Here is a 21,429-nt window from a genome sequence, read left to right as displayed (position 1 = left end):
AATCGATCATAGAACAAGTTGCTTAAGATTATGTGATGAGTTAATGACAAAACCAGTAATGGGTAGAGATTCTTGGTGTTGGGATGAGAATGATGAGATGTTAGTATTGAAGGGTTTTGTTTCTTTTGTAGAGATTCTTGGTGTTGGGATGAGAATGATGAGATGTTAGTATTGAAGCGTTTTGTTTCTTTATAACCTAAGTTAAAAAGATTTCCCCTTGCATGGTGAATATGGAGGCTTCTGTTTTCTAATGAACTGCAAATGATAATGAACACTTGTCACCATGTTGTCTGAATTTGCAGCCATACTAATGGGATGCTGCAGGTCCAGGGAAGGTGAACAGGATTTAGCTCCACCTTTGTTTAGATTCAGCTGGCCACCAGAAACAAATAGGGACTTTCACATTCTTGTACAACTTGAAGGTTTGGGTTTATTTTGCCATGGTTTGGGCTCCCTTTTCTGATATATACTGGTTTATTATTTATATCTCCATAAAAATCTGCCTTTGTAATCAATCGCTCAAAATGTAAAAATAGACATTAAATTAATTGAATTAAATGTAAAATGTGCCACAGGTAACTAAGATGTATCGATTGAATGTATACATCAGAAGTCTTAAATATTTGCTCCTATCCTTCTACCTAGTCATGAGATTTTATCCTAAGAATGAGGTTGTTAACCTAACCATAGGTGAATGGCAGGGAGTCTTATTTTCAAATTAAGAACTCTCAGATAATTTCACAGAAGACAAAAAGCTAAGTATGGTATAGCAAAAATTAGCAATGACCTAAATAACTCTTCAGACATTTAAGCCAATTTTAGTTGATCACCTAATAAAATATTATATAACCATTTATATGATACTTTTAAAGGTGATGTGGAGACATGGGAAAATGTTTATAATAAAAGAGGAAATCATAAAAAATTACCTTTTGTTATAGCTACTAAAGGATATAAGTACATGGGAAGAGAATTAATAGTAGTCCCCAAACTTGAAATTCTTATGAGAAAGTGGTGAGGTTATTCTCCTTTTTCTTGAAATATCCTTCACTGTCATTTCGATATGAGAGTTGGAAGAAGAGGAGGGGAGATGTACTTAATTTAGTTTTTGGTATTTCTTTCAAAGTCTTTAGAATAATGGGGTCCAGACTCCTCCTAAGTGTCATTTTATAGTAATATCATTGCCACTGACTTTCTAGATTGACAGTTTTATGCAATTTTTTTTTAATGTTTCTTCTTGTTTTCATGTTTCTGAACGTGTGGTTCAGGTCTTATTTCCTAGCTCTGTTACATTACAGTTTATGAATGCATCCGTAATAGTCAGCTAATGGTGAAAAGGTAGAATCAAGGTCAGAGAGATATAGAAAAATAACTTTTAAGTGTATGTTTCTAGGTTTGATGAGAAGCGCTTTAATCCGCTATTAAGGCAGAAAAAATAAGCACCTGTTATGTGTGATAAAAGACTGCTTTTGGATTTTGTTGAAGGAGAAAAAATTCAACTAAAATGTTTTGTGAAGGTTGTTACAACTTAAAAAGGATCTTGCCATGTGAAATTTGAAACCCATAGTTTTTCTTTCCTTAGAGAAACTCTCTTCATGTGCCTTATTTCAACTCTAAATCCTACTGGACAGAGCAGAATGCATGAGTTTGAAATACTGTACTCAATAAATGTTTGTTATTAACGGAGTTGATTGACCATGTTGGGAGTATCCCATTTGTACTCTGGATTTTCCTATCAGGGAAGGGGCATCCATATTGATTCATGGAACAGAAGGAACTGATTCCACACTTCAGGTTACCTCTCTGGCCCAGATCATCTTGGAACCCAGAAGCAGGACCATCCGTGGTTTTGAGGCCCTGATAGAAAGAGAGTGGCTGCAGGTAAGAAAAGCTGCTTGGTGTGTGCACAGGAACTGCTAATAATGGATGTGATCCCAGTTTGCAGGAGTGGAAAGAATGTATGAAATTTTGATTGATTAAAATGCTTAAATGGTATGTTTAACTGTCTTTCTCACAGTAAACATATATAATCTTTACTACCTCTCAACTTTTGTGCCTCTCTTTGCTTATTTTGCTCATTTGGCATTTCATTCCCTTAACGAACTCTCACTAATTGTACTTCGTTACCTACAGGGGAAATAACAAAGAGTGTAAAATAGTGTAGAGATAAAAAACAAGAACAAAGCAGGAAGGGGGCATGAGGACTTGTATTATAAGGCACATGCTCTAGAACTTTCTGCCTTTTGCTGGCCCGGCTCCACCCTATCCTCTTGCCCCACCAGGTGACATCCTCCTGCTTTATTTGAGATACAGCTAAATGTCGCTGCGCTTATGAAGTCTTTTTGGGACCTTAACCTTCACAGCTGAAGATCATTCCATTGTCTTCATGCCTTGTTCCCTAAATGAGACCCAAATAAAGTGACTCCTTTGAGGTCAGGGAACCATGCCCGATGGTTTCTCTTTTACCCCTAGGACATAAGGCAGTGCCATTACGTAATGCTGAATGACAACTGAAAAAAGACCTTGTAAAATAGATTGAAATCCTGCAAGTCAGACGTTGACTTACGAAATGTACGTACACTGTGTAACTTAGTAAATAGTTGTGATTAAGAACAAATGTTTAGATAGATCTTAAAAGTAGAATTATCTCTGGAGAGAAATCATCTCTGGCCCTTCTAGTAAAAATTTAGATTTATTATATGTTAATGATATTATGTATACCATGTCTGTCTACCCTGCTTGACAACTAACCGATATCTCTCTTCAAGTCCATCCCAAATATTTGGTAAAAATCTATAGCTTCAATTGCAGGGTCATAGGGAAGCTCTATTTTTAATTACCCCAAAGATACAGATGTAGTGAAAAGAAGGGCCATCTGTACCCCAATGTTTATAGCAGCAATGGCCACGGTCGCCAAACTGTGGAAAGAACCAAGATGCCCTTCGACGGATGAATGGATAAGGAAGATATGGTCCATATACACTATGGAGTATTATGCCTCCATCAGAAAGGACGAATACCCAACTTTTGTAGCAACATGGACAGGACTGGAAGAGATTATGCTGAGTGAAATAAGTCAAACAGAGAGAGTCAAGTATCATATGGTTTCACTTATTTGTGGAGCATAACAAATAATATAGAGGACAAGGGTGGATGGAGAGGAGAAGGGAGTTGAGGGAAATTGGAAGGGGAGGTGAACCATGAGAGACTATGGACTCTGAAAAACAGCCTGAGGGCTTTGAAGGGGGGGGCGGGGTGGGAGCGGGGGGGGGGGGGGGGGACCAGGTGGTGGGTATTGGGGAGGGCACAGATTGCTTGGAGCACTGGGTGTGGTGAAAAAACAATGAATACTGTTACGCTGAAAATAAATAAAAAATTTAATTAAAAAAATAAAAATAAAATAAAATAAAAAAAAACCCTTCTATTTGAGAACAGGAAGGAAAATAAAAGGTATTTCCAACAACAACAAAAAAAATCTATAGCTTCAGCAACATTCCTCATGATGCAAAGCAAACGAATAAATGAATGTGATTTACTTACTTATATATTACCATTTTGATGGGTATCAAAATACCATTAGCCACTGGTAAATGTTCATGACATTTTCTTTGTCAGATAAGTTAGCATAAGGACTCAAAGGAAAGCAAGTGTGTGAAATACCTAGAAGGGTGTGATTTGGGGTAAGGTCAGTAACCAGGTTCTGGGTGGACCAGAGAGCCAAATGATCTTAAATTTCCTTTAGTCAGTAGAGGGCAGACTCTTCCAGTTCCTTTGGAGAGAAGAGGGCAACTAGGAACAATTTTATCTCTAATATAAAAGTACTTATAAAGATCTTTTCATGACAATAACTTTTTTCCATATGTAATTAAAACAAGAGTGACCTTATAAAGTTGGTGTGTAAGAGCCCCATATTTATTTCCATTCAGTAGGGACGCTTATGTAGCTTACAATAATCTGCAATGCTTTGGAGAGATAAAAGGTAGCTGTCTTTTGTTTGGTACCTAAAGACCTTATATTCTTTGACTTTGCTACAAATTGGAGACCTAGACAATTTTATTTTGTAAAAAGTTCACCAAGGATAATTGCAGATTTTATGGTTATGCCTCAATTGCAAGGCCTTGTTAAATATTTGGAAGTCCTCTTGTTTTCCCCAGTTGCTGAAAATTGTTTTAAACCAAGAAATCATTAAATAGCAACCATCCAGATTAAATGATATTCCATCTAATAAGAGTTTTGTTGCAGTTGTTTGAAATAATGTTACTAGAGTGTGCTATAATGTGCTCTCACTAGGCTGTGACTGTCACATTTCCATTTTCTCTGTCTTAGGCTGGCCACCCGTTCCAACAGCGCTGTGCACAGTCAGCCTATTGTAATAGTAAGCAGAAGTGGGAGTCACCTGTATTTCTTCTCTTCTTGGACTGTGTGTGGCAGATACTTCGTCAGTTTCCTTGCTCTTTTGAATTTAATGAAAATTTCCTCATCATGCTCTTTGAGCATGCATATGCCTCGCAGTTTGGAACATTTCTGGGCAACAATGAAAGTGAAAGGTAGGTACACTGCTTACATGGGATGGGGGCCATTCTGCTTGTGGTTGTTTTGGTTACTTCCTGAAAGAGACCAGAATTTGGTCCTACACTGATGTTATTTATAAGATGGTAGAGGTTACAGTTAGTATAAATTTTATTACATGAAGTATGTTCTTACTAGGAGCCTGTCCAGTGCTAGGTGAGAACATGCCCTAGACTTTGTTCTGTTAGATTAAAATTAGTCCATACACTGATTTAAAAGCTTTGAGTAAACTGGGTAACCATTTTAAATGTTAATTTCCTCATATAAGATCACGGTAATTTTACATCTGGAAGAAGCCTTAACGTATGATCCAACGTCACCTTCCACCCAGTTTTATAGATTGGGAGGGGAATATCCAGAAAGTTAACTGACTTGACCAGGGACACACAGCCAGTTGGTCACCAGTAGTAGGGCTATAATACAGGTTTTCCTGCTCCTGCTCCAGACTTTGTCTGTTACCCCTGGAAACTGTCCTCAGGCCCAGAGTGACAGTCTCCTTGATTCACAGTCCAGACAGGTCAAGTTTATAGGTTTATTTAGAAGATTCCTATTAGAATGATCTTTAAAGGTGCTTAATTGGTAATCTCATTTGGGTATAGTCAAAAGGTTTCCTCTTCTCTTTTTTCCTTTCTCATTCTAGCTAAAGGACAGTTTTGTTGGTCTTTTCAGAGAACCAGCTTTGGTTTCACTGATGCTCTCTGTTGTCTTGTTTTCTATTTCATCTACCTACTCTCTCCTCTTATTTTTTTCCTTCTTTCGGCTAGCACTGGTTTAATTTGCCCTTCTTTTTCCAGTTCCTTAAGGTATAAAGTTACTGATTTAAAAGTTGTTAATGTGAGATCTTTGTTCCTTTTTTTTAAGATTGTATTTATTATTTGAGAGAGAGAAACAGTTGACTTTGAGAGAGACAGTGAGTGAGAGAGAGCACGAGCTGGGGCGGGGCGGGGGGTTGAGGGCCAGTGGGAGAGGGAGAAGCAGACATCCAGCTGGGGAGGGAGCCCTATGCAGGGCTTGATCCCAGGACCCTGGGATCATGACTTCATCCGAAGGCAGATGCTTAATTGACTGAGCCATCCAGGTGCCCCATCTTTGTTCTTTTTTAATGTAGATTTTTACTGCTATAGATTTCCATCTGAGCACTGTTTCCATTGAATTCCCATATGTTGTATTAGGATATTGTGTTTTCGGGGCGCCTGGGTGGCTCAGCGGGTTAAAGCCTCTGCCTTCGGCTCAGGTCATGATCCCAGGGTCCTGGGATCGAGCCCCGCATCGGGCTCTCTGCTCAGCAGGGAGCCTGCTTCCTCCTCTCTCTCTGCCTGCCTCTCTGCCTACTTGTGATTTCTGTCTGTCAAATTAAAAAAAATAATAAAATTTTAAAAAAAAAGGATATTGTGTTTTCATTTTCATTTATCTGTGTTTTTTCATCTGTTACTGATTTCTGACTGCCTGCTGTTGTAGTTGGAGAAGATACTTATATGACTTCAGTCTTTTAAAACTTATTGAGGTTTATTTTGTGGCCTAACCTATGATCTGTCCTGAAGAATGTTTCATACACACCTGAGAAGAATGTGTACTGTGATCTCATTGAGCAGAGTGTTCTATATTTGTCTTACATTTTGTTCAAGTCCTGTATTTCTTTATTGGTCTTTTGTCTGGTTCAGTACATTGTCAGAAGTGGGATATTGCAGTCCTCAACTATATTGTAGAATTGTCTGTTTCTCTATTTCATTATGTGGGTTTTGCTTCCTGTATTTTGTGGCTCTGGTGCAAAGTACGTATATGTTTATAATTATTATATCTTCTTGATCGATTGACTCTTTTTCCAGTTTAAAATATCCTACTTTGTCTCTTGTAAGAGTTTTTGTCCTAAAGTTCATTTCATCTGATGTAATATATCCATTCCAGCTCTCTCTTGGTTACTGTTTGTATGGAAAATCTTTTTTCATCCTTTTATTTTCAATCTGTTTGCATCTTTGAATCAAAAGTGAATCTTTTGTAGATAATATATAGTTGGATCATGTTTTTTAGTCCATTCTGCCAACCTCTGCATTTCGATTGGAGAGTTTACTTCGTTTATATTTAAAGTGACTACTGAAAAGGAATGGCTTATTTCTGCCAGTTTGAGATGTTATTTGTCTTATGCCTCTTTTGTTCTTCATCTCCTCCATTACTTGCCTTCCTTTATGTTTGATATTTTATAGTGTACTGTCACGATTCCCTCCTTATTTTGTGTGTATTAATTTTTTTTTACTAGTTACCAGGTGGATTTCAACTAATATCCCAAATTTATAACTATCTACTTTGAATACAAACTCAGCTTCAGTGGCATACAAAACTTCACTCTTCCATAGCTCCACTCCCCAATATGTTGTTATCACAAATTACATTCTTACATATAATTATATTCTTATTTGCCCATTGACATGGGTTTATTATTACTTTTATCTGTCTTTTAAATTATGTAGGAAATAAAAAGAGGACTTACAAGTCAAAAATACAATAACTTTCTTTTATACCTTCATATATAGTTATCTTTTCTGAGTTATTCCTTCATACGGCTTTGAGTTACTGTCTAGTGTCCTTTCATTTTAGCTTGAAGTATTCCTTTTTGCATTTCTCCTGTAAAGCAAGTCTTCTAGCAGTGAACTCCCTCAGATTTTATTTATCTGGGAATGTCTTAATTTCTCCTTCATTTTTAAAGAATAGTGGTCCTGGTTGTAGAGTTCTTGGTAGATGGTTTTGTTTTTGTTTTTGTTTTTTTTTCCTTTTAGCACTTCAGAAATGTCATTGCTGTCCCTTTCAACCTCCATAGTTTCTGATGAGAAATCTCTTATAGAGGGATGATATAGGATCCTTCTACATGAGGAGTTGCTTCTCTCTTGCTGCTTTCAAGATTGTCTCTTTCTGGCTTTTGTCAATTTGATTATAATTGTCTCCTTATAGATCTCTTTGCCTTTATCCTTCCTGGAGCCTGTTGAACTTTTAAATGTGTAGATTCATATTTTTTATCAAGTTTGGGGAGTTTTCAGCCTTTAATATTTTTGTGTATGTGGTTCTTTTTGTGTTCATTTTTTTCTATTGGTATTGAGGTATGATTGACCAATTGGCCATTAATTCTTTATATATTCTTTCTCTCTTCTCTTTCCGGGATTCCCATTATGCTCTGTTGGTTCATTTTTCTTTATTCTTTTTTTGTTTGCCTCGGAATGGGGAAATTAAGTTGAACTGTCTTCAAATTTGCTTATTCTTGTGCCTGCTTAGATCTGTTATTAAAACCATCAGTGAGTTGTTTGTTTTTTTTTTTTAATTTCACATATTGTACTTTTCAATTCTAGGATTTCTATTTGGTACTATTTTATAATTTTGTCTGTTTATTGATAAAGTCTAGGTTTTGAGACATTGTTCTCCTGGTTTTCTTTAGTTCTTTGTCCTTAGTTTTTTAGGGGTTTGTTTTGTTTTGTTTTGTTTTTTAGCTCTTTGAGCATATTTAAGACTGTTGATCTAAGGTCGTCTTCTAGGAAAAGCAAAGTCAGTGCTTTCTTAGGGACGATTTCTATTATTCTAGAATGGGCCATACTTTTAGGGTTTGTTTTTGGGTTTTTTTGCATCATTTGTAATTTTAAATCTGGACATGTAAAATATTATAATATTATAATGTGATTTCTCTGGAAATCAGATTCTTCCCAATCCTCAGAGTTTGTATTTATTGCTTGCCGTAAGCTGTAACTGTTTGTTTATTTAGACCTTTTGTAAACTATTTTGTAAAGTGTATTTTTCTCTCATGTGTAGTTTCTGAAGTATCTGTTCTTTCAGATTGTGTGGAGCTAGTGTTTGACAGTGATTTCCTGGAATGCCTGGAGACAAAAGAGAGAGTAGAAAAGAGGGAGGGGAAAAGTGATAGGGAAAACCACTCAAGACAAAGGAAAAAAAATCCTTTTGCAGTCTTTACAGATGGGCTTTGTGCTGGAATATTCCTTCAATGCTTAGTCAGGCCTCATCCTTAACTTCTGGCCCTCACTGAGCCTAGGGATCAGCCAAAGCCAAAATCTTGGGATCTTCTTGGGATCTTCTTGGGCCTTTTCTGAGCATGTTCCCTGCCTTAGGTATGCATATGGCTTTCTCAAAGCCTCAGTATACATGGGCAACTTTGAATACACTGATTTTCCAAAGAATCTTTTTCCTTGGGCTTTTGGGGCTCTGTTGTACCCCTCATCCATAACCTTTTCACTCAGATGGCTACAGGCTGTCCATTCACCTTGTTTTCTAGGAATGCTCATCACTTTTCTGCCCATGGTGATTTCGAAGTTAGACATAACAAAGACAAGTGTTTCAGGTAGCCCTTGGTCAAATTAGAAGAGAGACACAATTCTATGTGAACGGGGACTGCTCTATTCCCTCTGGCTCCAGGAATCAGGGTCCCATACTAAGATTGTGGGCTGCCATCTTCAAGAACTCCATGAGCTAGGGAAACAGTAGGGCAAGGGCAAATAAAAATATCATTAATCTTTTTTATTGTTTTTCAAGTTCCTTTTTCCCTGATTCTTCATTTGGTTATATGCTGTATACTCCTATTTCCCAGAAGTCTAACAAAGTAGGTTCTAACAGTTTCTACTTGTGTTTTCAATGTTTCTCTGGAGGGATAGGCATTTGGAGCTGCTGACTTTGCCATTTTTAGTGGCATCGGTCTTCTTCATTTTTTAAGTATAGTTTTGCTGATATAGACATCTTGATCAATAGTCTTTTCTTTTTTTTAAGATTATTTATTTTAGAGAGAGAGTGTGTGGAGGGGAGGGGCAGAGGCAGAGGGAAAGAGAGAATCTTAAGCAGACACACTGAGCACAGAGCCTGCCACAGAGCTTGATCTCATGACCAGCAGATCATCACCTAAGCTGAACCAAGAGTTAAGACACTTAACCAGCTGTGTCACGAGGTGGCCTGAACATGTCATACCACTGCCTTCTGGCCTCATGGTTTCTGATAAGTCAGCCATTACTTTCATTAAGAGTTCCCTGTGTGTAATGGGTCATTTTTCTCTTGATGCTTTTACAAATCTGTTTTTCTTTGGCTTTTGACACTTTGACACTGATGTGTCTCAGTGTGGACACTGAATTTATCCTACTTGGAGTTCCTTGATTGTCTAAGGTATGTAGAATCACATTTGAGAAGTTTTCAGACATTATTTTCCAAACATTTTTTCTGCCTTTTTCTCTTCTCCTTCTGGAACTCCCATGGTACATATTGGTATATTTGGTGGTATTCCATAGCTTTGGAGATTCTTTTCAATTTTCTTCAATTTTTCTTTCTTTTCTTCAGAAATTAACAATCTTAATTCACCTATCTTCAAATTCACTAGTGCTTCTGCCAGCTTAAATCTGCTGTTGAACTTCTGTGGTAATTTTTTCATTTCAATTATACTTTAAAATCAGGAATTGTTTATTTCTTTTTATAACTTTTACCTCTTTACTGACCTTGTCCATTTGGTATAGCATTGTTATCCTACTTTCCTTAATTTTTCAGGCATTTTTCTTTAGCTCTTCAACCACGTTTATGATAGCTAATTTAGCCTTTGTCTAGTGGGATTACCTGGGTGGCTCAGTCAGTTCAGTATCTGCCTTCAGCTCAGGTCATGATCCCAGAATCCTGGCATCCTGAGATCCACCCCCTCATGGTGCTTTCTGCTTAGCAGGGAGTCTGCTTCTCCCTCTCCTTCTGCCCCTCCCCCAACTCGTGCTCACTCTCTTGCTTGCTCCCAAATGAATAAATAAAATCCTAAATAAAGTAAAGTCTTTGTCTAGTGAGTTCAGTATGTTCTGCCTCTCCTAAGGGACAATTTCTTTTTTTCCCCCTGAGTATGGGCCACACATTCCTGTTTCTTTATGTGTGTTGTAATTTACTTTTTTTGAAAACTGATGTTTTAGATAATATAATATGGCAAATCTGGAAATTAGATTCTCTACTTTCTGAATGATTAATTCTTACCTCCTTTGCTGAGGGGCGCCCTATATGTGTATTAGACGTGACTTCAATGCTCAGGTAGTTAGTTCATAGCTCTGTTTTCACCATCAACTTATACAGGGCCTCGGTTCAGCCAGAGGAGAAAGAATTGGGGCTATCCTAAGCATTTCCTAGGCATGTGCACACCCTTTTGAATTCCCAGGAGTATGTCAGAGCTTTAAAAGCCCCCATCCCAACCCCTGCTGCCCAAGGATATCTCATTCCCCACATCTTTTATTTTTCCTAGGCTCTTATTTGCCCCAACTGGCATGGCAGCCTCAGGCAACTGTGATGTTAAATAGTTCTGGCTCATTATTTATTTGTTCTTTTGTTTTGTCCCCTCCCCCCATTGTTTTTGACAAATATGCGGGGGAATAGGGCTTTTCCCTCTGTGGAAACTGTGAGTCAAGTCAAATAACCAGAAGACCCTACAAAGGAGGCTTTACCAGGGAGCTGGAAGACACCGTGAAATATTGACATGCTCTGAGGGTGGTATTATTTGAGGAGCTCCAAGGCTGGTTTGCCCCTCTATTGGCATCAAGGCTGCTGGTTTGTAGTGATACTGCAGAGCTGGGGAAAGGGTGTTGGCATTGGCCAAGTTAAAATGGTCCGAATACTGTTCTTTCAGAGGTTCATTAGTTTTTCTTGAATGAGTGTTCCTCAGATTGTCACAAGCCTTTTGTTAATTTTCAGAGTTGTGAAAGTATTTATTTTGACTGTTTTTGCCACTCTTTTCTTTACTTTTTGGAGGAGATATGTAGATACCCATACCCTATCGTTCCAGAAGTCCCACACCTACATGCAACATTTTAAACTATGCTCTGAGAAACTTTAGGTACCTTTCTTTTTACTGTGATCAGCTCCTTCCTCATTCTCTGCAATGTACTTTCCTGGAAAATATTCAAGTCTTGAAATTAGAAGATTTGAATTTGAATCTCCACTATAGCACTTACTAGCCATATGACTTCTCTGAATCTGTTTTTGCTCCTTTTACAGGCAAAACTTAATCTCTGAGACACTGGGTTACAGTGAGGATCGAATAACACATATATGAAAACCAGCATAATGCTTGTCACATAATAGGCATTTAAATTCATTCATTCTTCCTTGAATTTTCTATCACTTGCTTAGCCACGAGCCTAGAACTTAACCACTGATAGCACTTTGACCCAGAGCCACAGTAGTACTCTCACTGGCACTTTGATTCTACTAAATGTGACAGCAAGTACTTCATGCTCTATGTCATCTGATCCTTAAGAAAAGGAGAGATAATTGGTAACCTTTAGCAGTTGGGAATCCGCATGTAAAATTTAATGTATTAACAATTTCACTAATTCCAGCAATTAAAAGATATTACACCCAAAAGGATTCTTGGTCAGATATGCTTTTAAAATGCTGAACAAAACAAAATTGTACATGTCAAGGCTTTGCTGTTTTATTTTGGCTTTGGTTTATTTGTTTTTTAGATTGAAAATTACATATAGTGATGTGATGAGCACTGGGGGTTATAGGCAACTGATGAATTATTGAACACTACATCTGAAACTAAAGATGTACTATATGTTTGCTAATTGAATCTAAATTTTAAAAAAAGATTACATACAAATAATCGTCACAAAGGTAATGCTTCATGGCCCTTAAATGTGTTAGAAATCTAGTATCTTATCCTGCCATTTCTTTTCTCTTTTTTTAAGAGAGAATGTGGGGGGAGGCGGGGTACACACACACGGGAGCTATGGGGAGAGGCAGAGGGAGAGGAAGAGTGAGAATCTTAAGCAGGCTCTGCACTTAGCATTAGAGCCTGATACGGATTTTGATCTCCCAACCCTGAGATCATGACTTGAGCTGAAATCAAAAGTCAGATGCTTAACCAGCTGAGCCACCCAGGCATCCCTAATCCTGCCATTTCTTAAAACATGTTCAACTTAACCCCTGGACTATACTTTTTTGGGGGAGGAGGAGAAGAATTGGTGGTTTACTTGGTTAAATTTGGGTAATGTGGTATAATGTAGTCCCCTCTCAAAAAGTCACAAAATAATTGTTAAAGGCTTAAAGACACTCTTCAGTAAAGCAGCATTTATAACTTTAATTCAGCATTTAAATAATATGTTTGACTATGGACTGCTTTTTGATGTTATGTTTACTTATACCCCCAGAGCTAGCCTTTAATAAGGGGATCATGGTAGCATTTTATCTCACATTCTGATTGCCATTTGGTAGATCCTATCAGTAGGGCTGATTGAGAAGGATTCTGAAGCTGTATGGGGTGGGCTCAGGTGGGAAAACTTCAGTGACTGGCTGGTGATAGGCTTGGGGGGCAGGGCCAGACCACTTTCTGCAGGAGCAATGGATATGGTGGTTTCCTATCCTCGTCGTGTCTGGTTCCTGGGGACATAGTATAGGACTTGCTATCCTAGCAATTAAATTGCAGTACTACATGGGGGGTTCTTTGGTTATGTGGATTCTTTTTATTGCTAGCATAAAAAGGATGTGCATAATGAACTAATAATCTAGTAATTCCGAAGACAAAACCAATTTTATAGCAAAATTTCAACTTGAGTAGAAATCTGTGAAAATTGAATATATTCTCTTTTTGGTTGATGTAAGGTTTACCACAAATTATCTTTCAGTTCTTGTTAATTTTTTTTTTTAATGTACCAGTTCACTTTCCATCCCTGTGAGTTTATTCTATGATAAAAGAGTGTTACAGAATTCCAGGTTTTTGTTTTATTTTATTTTATTTTATTTATTTATTTGAGAGAGAAAGAGACAGAGTGAGAGAGAGCGTGAGAGGGAGAAGGTCAGAGGGAGAAGCAGACTCACCATGGAGCTGGGAGCCTAACGCGGGACTCGATCCCAGGACTCTGGGATCATGACCTGAGCCAAAGGCAGTTTGCTTAACCAGCTGAGCCACACAGGCACTCTAGGGTTATTCTTATGAAGGCTGTTCATTGTATATAAATGTAGATCGTATCTGTATTTACATTAAGATATATTCATTTTTATTCTTTGACAGTCCATCTGCATTTTATGTACATGTAATCTATTTGTCCTAGAAGCTAAGTCTCTAAAAAATTTTAGGCTTTGAGATTTGACTCAACCTCCATTTTTAATATGTCTCTAATCTTTGGTCTTTGCATTCTAGACTTTTCCAAAACAAAAAAAGAAAGTTATTTTTATATTTAGTTATTTTAAATTAAAAGACAGTGCCGGGGTGCATGGGTGGCTCAGTTAAGTGTCTGCCTTTGGCTCAGGTCATCATCTCAGGGTCCTGAGATCAAGCCCCATGTGAGGTTTCCTGCTTAGAGGGGATTCTGCTTCTTCCCATGCTTGTGTTGATGCATGCTCTTGCTCTCTATCAACTAAATAAATAAAATCTTTAAAAAATAAAACATAGTTCCAGATACAGTAAAGGAGTTGTATATAGTAACATTCTGTTCTCTGGGTTATTGTTTAACACTATGCCTAACATGACCAGATTCTGGTTTTATCCTTGTTTTATTACTGAGAGTTATTATGCTGGTTGGATTTTCTGACAAATATATGTTATTCTACAACATTTTATTCATCCGTTAAAAGTTTCAATATACACAGAGAAGAAACTGTCCTCTGGGGAGGAGCATTTAATGATGGTTGTTACCATGAATTGCTTTAATGGCAGTTTTCTTCCTTAATCAGATGTAAGTTGAAGCTGCAACAGAAAACGATGTCTCTGTGGTCTTGGGTCAATCGGCCCGGTGAACTGAGTAAGTTCACCAATCCTCTCTTTGAAGCCAACAATCTTGTCATCTGGCCTTCAGTTGCTCCACAGAGTCTTCAGCTATGGGAAGGTAAGCTGTGCATCTTTTGCAGACTTTTTATTGATAGTCAAGGATCCTCTGAACTGCCTCTGAGTACCTGCTGTTGTTGAAATTTGAAGATGGTGAGAGGACCTGACCCTCAGAGCTGTGTGTGACTGCTCTTTTTTTCTCAGTGTGGACGTGGTTCTCTCTTTCACATGTGTTACTAGTCACACTTGTTTTGTTCAGCCCCCATTTCAGAAATAAACAGTGGTTATTTGATGGATACTGCTGTTAATATTGGACATTTTCCCTAGGTAGGAAGAAGATACATTACTATTTTTAATTGTGACTAAAATTTACCAACTTAACCATGTTTAGGTATACAGTTCATTCTTGTCAAGTATATTCCTGTTACAAAACAGACCTCCAGAACTTTTCTTCTTGCAAATTTGAAACTCTCTACTCACTAAACAACTTCCCATTGCCCCTGGTAACTACCTTTCTGCTTTCTGTGTCTATGAGTTTGACAACTCTAGATACCTCATATGAGCGAGATCATACAGTATTTGTCTTTTTGTGACTAACGTCTTTCACTTAACATAATGTCCTCAAGAGTCATCCATATTGTAGCCTGTGTCAGAATGTCTAAGGTTGAATAGCTTGCCATCATATGGGTTTACCACATTTTTTTTTTTACCCATTCTTACACTGATGGGCACTTGGGTTGCTTCTACCTGTTGGCACACAGATGCACAAATATCTCTTCAAGACGCTGCTTTTGATTTTTTGGGTTATGTACGCAGAAGTGGAATTGTTGGATCATATGATAATTCTGTTTAATTTTTAAGGAACCACCATACCATTTTCCATAAAAGTTGCACCATTTTACAGTTCCACCAACAGTGCACAAGGGTTTCAAGTTCTCCACGTCCTTGCCAACACTTCTTGTTTTTGGATCTTTTTCCCCCTTTGGGTATTCTCATTCTCATGGGTATTAGGGAAGGTACATGTGTAAAAGAGTTTGTAGGTAGCTGGGATAGGAATAAATTTTAAGCTTCAAGCAGATGGTTTCTATTTCCTTTATTAAGTAGCCATTAGGAAAGTTTACTTTGCTAAATGCAATTGAAGCGTTAATGAACCAGTTATTCTGGTAAGGTTCTATAAACATACATAATGTTATCTATGCACTGATGTACATATCTCATTGTTCATGGGAACAATAATTCATACTTAATTTTCCAGTCCATTCTAAAGAAGGTATTTAACCTACATTAATTTTTCAGACTCTTGAAATTTATCTCCATAAATACCAAAGCTTGTTTTTAAAAATCTTACCAAAATCTAAAATATATTAGCCATCCGTTAAACAAAGATTACAAAATGCCATTTCTTTTTCATCATTTTGAAGGTAGTAAGTACATCTTTATTCATCTTTGTATTTTTGAAAGATTCATTTATTTATTTGAGGAAAGAGAGAGCATGAGCAGGGGGAGGGGCAGAGGAAAAGGGAGAGAGAGAATCTCGAGCAGACTCTTGTACTGAGCCCAGCACAGCACTTCATCCCATGACCCCAACATCATGATCTCAACCAAGAGTCGGAGGCTTAACCAACTGAGCCACCCAGGCACCCCTCGTCTTTGTATTAAACAGCATAAAGTCTACACACAAGGAATGCTAGCTATTTGGTAATTGAATAAATTGCCATAAATGTCAGTTATTATACCACATTTTAATATGTTGTGCCCACAAAGGCAATTCATGTGTGAGAAACTGCCCTTTAACTGTAAAAGGGCCTCAGATTGCTTTGCTCTCTCAGTTTGAGACTGGGTCTCTGTCACTTGTCTGGATGTCAGCTCTCACCTCTCATTCCTCTTGGCATATCTGTCATTAGCTGCCTTCCTTCCTCCTCGGTTTATGCTTCTAGTCTTATCTGTTGAGGTGTTCCCAAGTTAGAATTGTGAGAAAGCAGCCTCAAATAGTCTCCAGATTCTTGGAGTCTGAGCTTTAGTGCTTGGAAATTTCTGGCTGCTCAGAACTTCTCTTTGCCTATTTTCTCAATTGTTGTAGACAGTCACTTGTGCAGGATCAGTGATCTCTTCAGTGAGACATTACAGCCAAACTTTCTGTTAAAGGTTTCTGGGACAGTTTACCTAGAAGCCACTGTCATGTTTAATATGTAAAGTAAGAGACTAGCTACTTGGGAGAAAAGCCATAATTGGAGTTGGATGGCCTAAGGGATGATTAAACTAGTTTTTACCAAACCTCATTGAGAGTTTAGAGATGAAGTGATGATGGGAGGAAATCTTGTTACATGAATGAATTCCTACCATTCCATTAAGAACAGAGTTTCCGTATGTGTTTAGTGCCCCAGCTTAGAAATGGAAGAAATTCTGTGCAAGGTAAAATCTTCTTATAGTAGGTATATGGGTTGTGTAACGAGATTACTCTTTGACCTTAAAATGTCTCTCTTCTGTTTATGTTTACATCATAGGTAACCATTAGTATTAAGTAATTCCTGAATTGAAGAACAGGATTTCAAACACAGGCTCCTATAATGAAAAAATCCATGAAGTTCAGTCTTCAATCTGTGTTTCTGTTTCCCTTTCTGATAGAGAATAACTTCATGGTTCTGGCAGATTGGTTTATAGAAAGTGTTTTAAAGAATCGTAAAACCTTTATGAACTTACCAGCTACTGACATATTACTGCCTGGAAAGTTTTTGTACCTCCTTATTTGAATGTCTTTAACCCATGATGTTGGGATGGTACAGTTAATGTAGATCTGTGCAGGTGAGGAAATGTTTCCTTTTAGTCTATAATAAAAGGATAATTATTGGGAAAAGAAGGACGTGCCTGTAGAATTAAAAGAGCACCTCTTAAGAGACAGAGCACTGAATTTTAGGTTTTTATTATTTTCCTTGATTGAAGTGTAGTTGACATATAATTAGTTTCAGGTGTTCAACATAGTGATTCAACATTTACATACATTACATAGTGATCATCACGGTAAGTCTAGCTACAGCCTGTCACCATACAAAGTTGTTACACTGTTATTAACTCTAATACATTGCATCCCCATGTCTTATTTATAACTAGAAGTTTATGCCTTTTAATCCTCTCCTATTTTGTCCATCACCCCATCTCCCTCCCCTGTGGCAATTATCAAATTGTTCTCTGTATCTGTGAGTGTGGTTCTATTTTCTTTTGTTTGTTTTGGTTTTCATTTTTAGATTCCAAATCTAAGTGAAATTATGTGGTATTTATTATTCTCTACTTGACTTATTTCACTTGGCTTAATATTATCTGGACTCATATATGTTGTTGCAAATAGGAAGATGTCATTCTTTTTTATGACTGGGTAGTATTCCATTGTGGTGTATATATACCACATCTTCTTTACCCATTCATCTGTTGGTGGATATTTAGGTTGCTTCCATACTCTGGCTATCATAAATAATGCTGCAGTTAACATAAGGGTGCATTCTTTTGGAATTTGAGTCTTCATTTTCTTGGATAAATACCCAGAAGTTGAAATGCTAGATCATACAGTAGTTTATGTTTAATATTCTGAGGAATCTCCATACTGGTTTTCATATTGGCTACACAATTTTGCATTTCCACCAATAGTGCCTGAGGTTTCCCTTTTCTCTGCATCCTTGCCAGTGTTTGTTATTTCTTGTCTTTTTGCCATTCTGACAGGTGTGAGCTAATATCTCGTTGTGGTTTTTATTTGCATTTTACCCTGATAATTTGTGATGTTGAGCATCTTTTTGTGTGTCTCCTAGCCATCTATATATCTTCTTTGGAGAAATGTCTATTCAAGTCATATTCCTTTTTTTTAAATTGGATTTCTTTTATGTTGAATTAAGTGATTCCTTTATATATTTTATAGTAACCCTTTATCAGTTATATCATTTGAAAATAACCATTCAGTAGGTTGCCTTTTGTTTTGTTGATGATTTCCTTCATTGTTTAAAAGCTTTTTAGTCATGGGGTACCTGGGTGGCTCATTTGTTAAGCGGCTACCTTCGGCTCAGGTCATGATCACTTCGGGCTCCCTGCTGAATGGGGAGCCTGCTTCTCCCTCTGCCTGTTGCTCCCCTTGCTTGTGCTATGTCTCTCTCTTTCTCTCTCTCTCTGTCAAATAAATAAATAAAATCTTAAAAAAAAAAAAATTAAAAAAAAAAAAAGCTTTCCCTTTCTAGTCTGGGGCACCTGGGTGGCTCAGTCGTTAAGTCTGCCTTTGGCTCAGGTTATGAACCCGGGGTCCTGGCTTAAGGCCTACTTCCGACTCCCTGCTCGGCAGGAAGCCTGCTTCTCCCTCTCCCACACCCCCTGCTTGTATTCCCTCTCTCAGTGTCTCTCTCTGTCAAATAAATAAATAAAATCTTTTATAAATAAATAAATAAATAAATAAATAAATAAAACTTTCTAGTCAGATGTCCCATTTGTTCATTTTTTGTTTTGTTAGCCTTTGCCTGAGGAGACATATACAAAAAATTCCTGCTAAAACTGATGTCAAAAAAATACTGCCTATGCTTTCCTTTAGGAGTTTTATCACTTCTGTTCTTACCTTTAAATCTTTAATCCATTGTGAGTTTATTTTTGATATAAGAAAGTGGTCCAGTACGTTGTTTTGCATGTAGCTGTCCAGTTTTCCCAGCATCATTTATTGAAGAGACCATCTTTTCTCTACTGTATATTCTTGCCTCCTTTGTTGAAGAATTGATTGTGTAAGTAGGGGCTTATTGCTGGACTCTATTCTGTTTTGTTGATCTATGTGTCTGTTTTTGTGCTTTTAACATACTGTTTTGGTCACTGTAGCTTTATAATATATATTGAAATCAGGGAAGTTGATACCTCCAGCTTTGTTCTTTTCTCAAGATTGCTTTGGCTATTTGGGGTCTTTTGTGTTTTCATACAGATTTTAGAATTATTTGTTCTATTTCTGTGAAAAATGCCTTTTGATAGGGATTGCATTGAATCTGGAGATACTTTGAGTAGTATAGGCATTTTAACAATATTCTTCCAGTCCATGAGCATGGTATATCTTCCCATTTATTTGTGCTGTCTTCAGTTTATCAATGTCTTAGTTCTTTTACCTCTTTGGTGAAAGATCTTCCTCCTATTCATAGGTTTTTTTATGCAACTATAAATGGAATTTTTTATCCTAAGTTCTCTGGTAGTTCATTATTACTGTGTAAAAATGTTGGTTTATGTGTTTTTTATATCCTTCAACTTTACTGAATTTACTAGTTTCAATAGTTTTTTGGTGGAGTCTTCAGGATTTTTTATATATAGTATCATGTTATCTGCAGATAGTGGCAGTTTTACTTTTTTTCCAATTTGAGAGCCTTTTATATCTTTTTCTTGTCTGATTTCTGGGCTAGGATCTCCAATACTGTGTTGAATAAAAGTGTTAGTAAGAGTAGGCCTCCTTATCTTATTTGTGATCTGGAGGGAAAGCTTTCAGCTTTTCACTGTTGTGTATGTTAGCTGTTGGTTTGTCATACATGGCCTTTATACCCAGTTTGTTGTGAGTTTTTAATCATAAATGAATATTGAATTTTATCAAATGCTTTGTCTGCATCTATTGAGATGATCACTTGGTTTTATCCTTGTTTTTTGTTAATGTGGTATATTGTGTTGATTTGTGGGTATTGAACCATGCTGGTATCCCTAGAATAAATCCTGCTTGATGGTATACAGTGCTTTTCATGTATTGTTGAATTCAGTTTGCTGATATTTTGTTCAGGATTGTTGCATCTAGTTTCATCTGAGTTATTGGCCTACAATTTTCTTTTTTTTGTGCTGTGTTTATTTGGTTTTGGTATCAGGGTAATGCTGGCCTCATGGAATGAGTTTGGAAACATTCCTTCCACTTCAACTTTTTGGAGTAGTTTGAAGAGAATAAGTATTAACTCTTCTCCAAATGTTTGGTAGAATTCACCTGTGAAGCCATCCGGTCCTAAGCTTTTGTTTGTTGGGAAGTTTAGGTTTTTAAATAACAATGTTTATGGTTCTGCTGTTGCCTTAACTGTCACTTTTCTAGTTAAAGTGATTTTATACATGTATAAGGTCCTACAGGTCTGAGTAAAGTTCTATAACTGAAAAAAAAAAAAAGATTTGTATTGTGGAACTGGAAAATTTATGGCATTGTAAGTTACCAGCTTACTTATAATCCTGGATATATCAGAGAATAGTGTTTTAATTCATTTCATAATTTTGTGGGGGGGTTTGAAGAATGAAAATTATGTACAAAGAAATGGTGATGTTTTAGTGTATTTAGTTACACTTTCAGTACCTCAAGATACTTGCCTATTTCAGAGTATAATAAAATATAGAAGCGAATTGTTAAAAAAAAAAAAGAATATATCATATATGGAATAATGTTAATCCAGTGTATGTATTTTTTTGCCTTCTGTCTTCCTTTACTGGATTCAATAGGTATTTTCCTACGTTGGAACAGATCCTCCAAGTATTTGGATGAAGCATATGAAGAAATGGTTAACATCATTGAATATAACAAGGAATTACAGGCCAAAGTAAATGTACTTAGGAGGCAGTTGGCAGAACTGGAAACTGAGGATGGAATGCAGGAGAGTCCCTGAAAAGTCTCCCCACGACCTGCATAAATAAGGACCTTCCGGGACCTGAATCCCACCTCTCTCTCCCTTGGCCCTTCAGTTCACTTTTACACAGTGAACTGAAGCCTTGAACGTAAGGCTTTAGATGTGAGAACCCTCTAATATAGTGGATTTCTCAATACTTTATGAATGAAACTTACTGTAGTTACTCATGTTTCATGTGGCCTGTTAGGCCTCTTTACTTTGGGAGCAGAAAGGAGGTGCTAGTCATTTTATTTTATGTTAAACAGGTGACCTATTTAATGCCATTTGTGTTATATGCCATTTAATCTAAAATTTTTTGTGTCTACTTTCCAAACAGTGCTCCAGACCAGTCAAGGATATGATTAATCTCTTTAGGGAATACTTGTTAGTTTAAAAAAAAGATCAGACTTTTAAACACTCCAAGTACAGAAATATTTTTCAAAACTGAAATGGTTGATAAACCAAGAATTTTGT

General features: G+C 37.0%; 1 protein-coding gene across 1 annotated transcript in view; it reads left to right on the top strand.

The window, feature by feature from the left end:
* Positions 1 to 20,955, top strand: part of MTMR9 (myotubularin related protein 9) — a gene marked incomplete at its 3' end in the record, with an annotated part of 49,912 nt that extends 28,957 nt beyond the window's left edge. Inside the window, exons 7-10 of the mRNA XM_080796484.1 lie at positions 1,740 to 1,881; positions 4,327 to 4,547; positions 14,242 to 14,393; positions 20,792 to 20,955. Of these exons, the coding sequence (XP_080652610.1) occupies positions 1,740 to 1,881; positions 4,327 to 4,547; positions 14,242 to 14,393; positions 20,792 to 20,955 (679 nt within the window). The remainder of the gene's footprint in view (positions 1 to 1,739; positions 1,882 to 4,326; positions 4,548 to 14,241; positions 14,394 to 20,791) is intronic.
* Between the last annotated feature and the right edge of the window lie 474 nt (positions 20,956 to 21,429).

This window comes from Martes martes (assembly GCF_963455335.1).
Source record: "Martes martes genome assembly, chromosome: 2".
Classification (NCBI taxonomy): Eukaryota; Metazoa; Chordata; class Mammalia; order Carnivora; family Mustelidae; genus Martes; species Martes martes.
The sequence above is the reverse complement of the archived record's forward strand: the minus strand, read 5'-3'. Positions and strand labels throughout refer to the sequence as shown.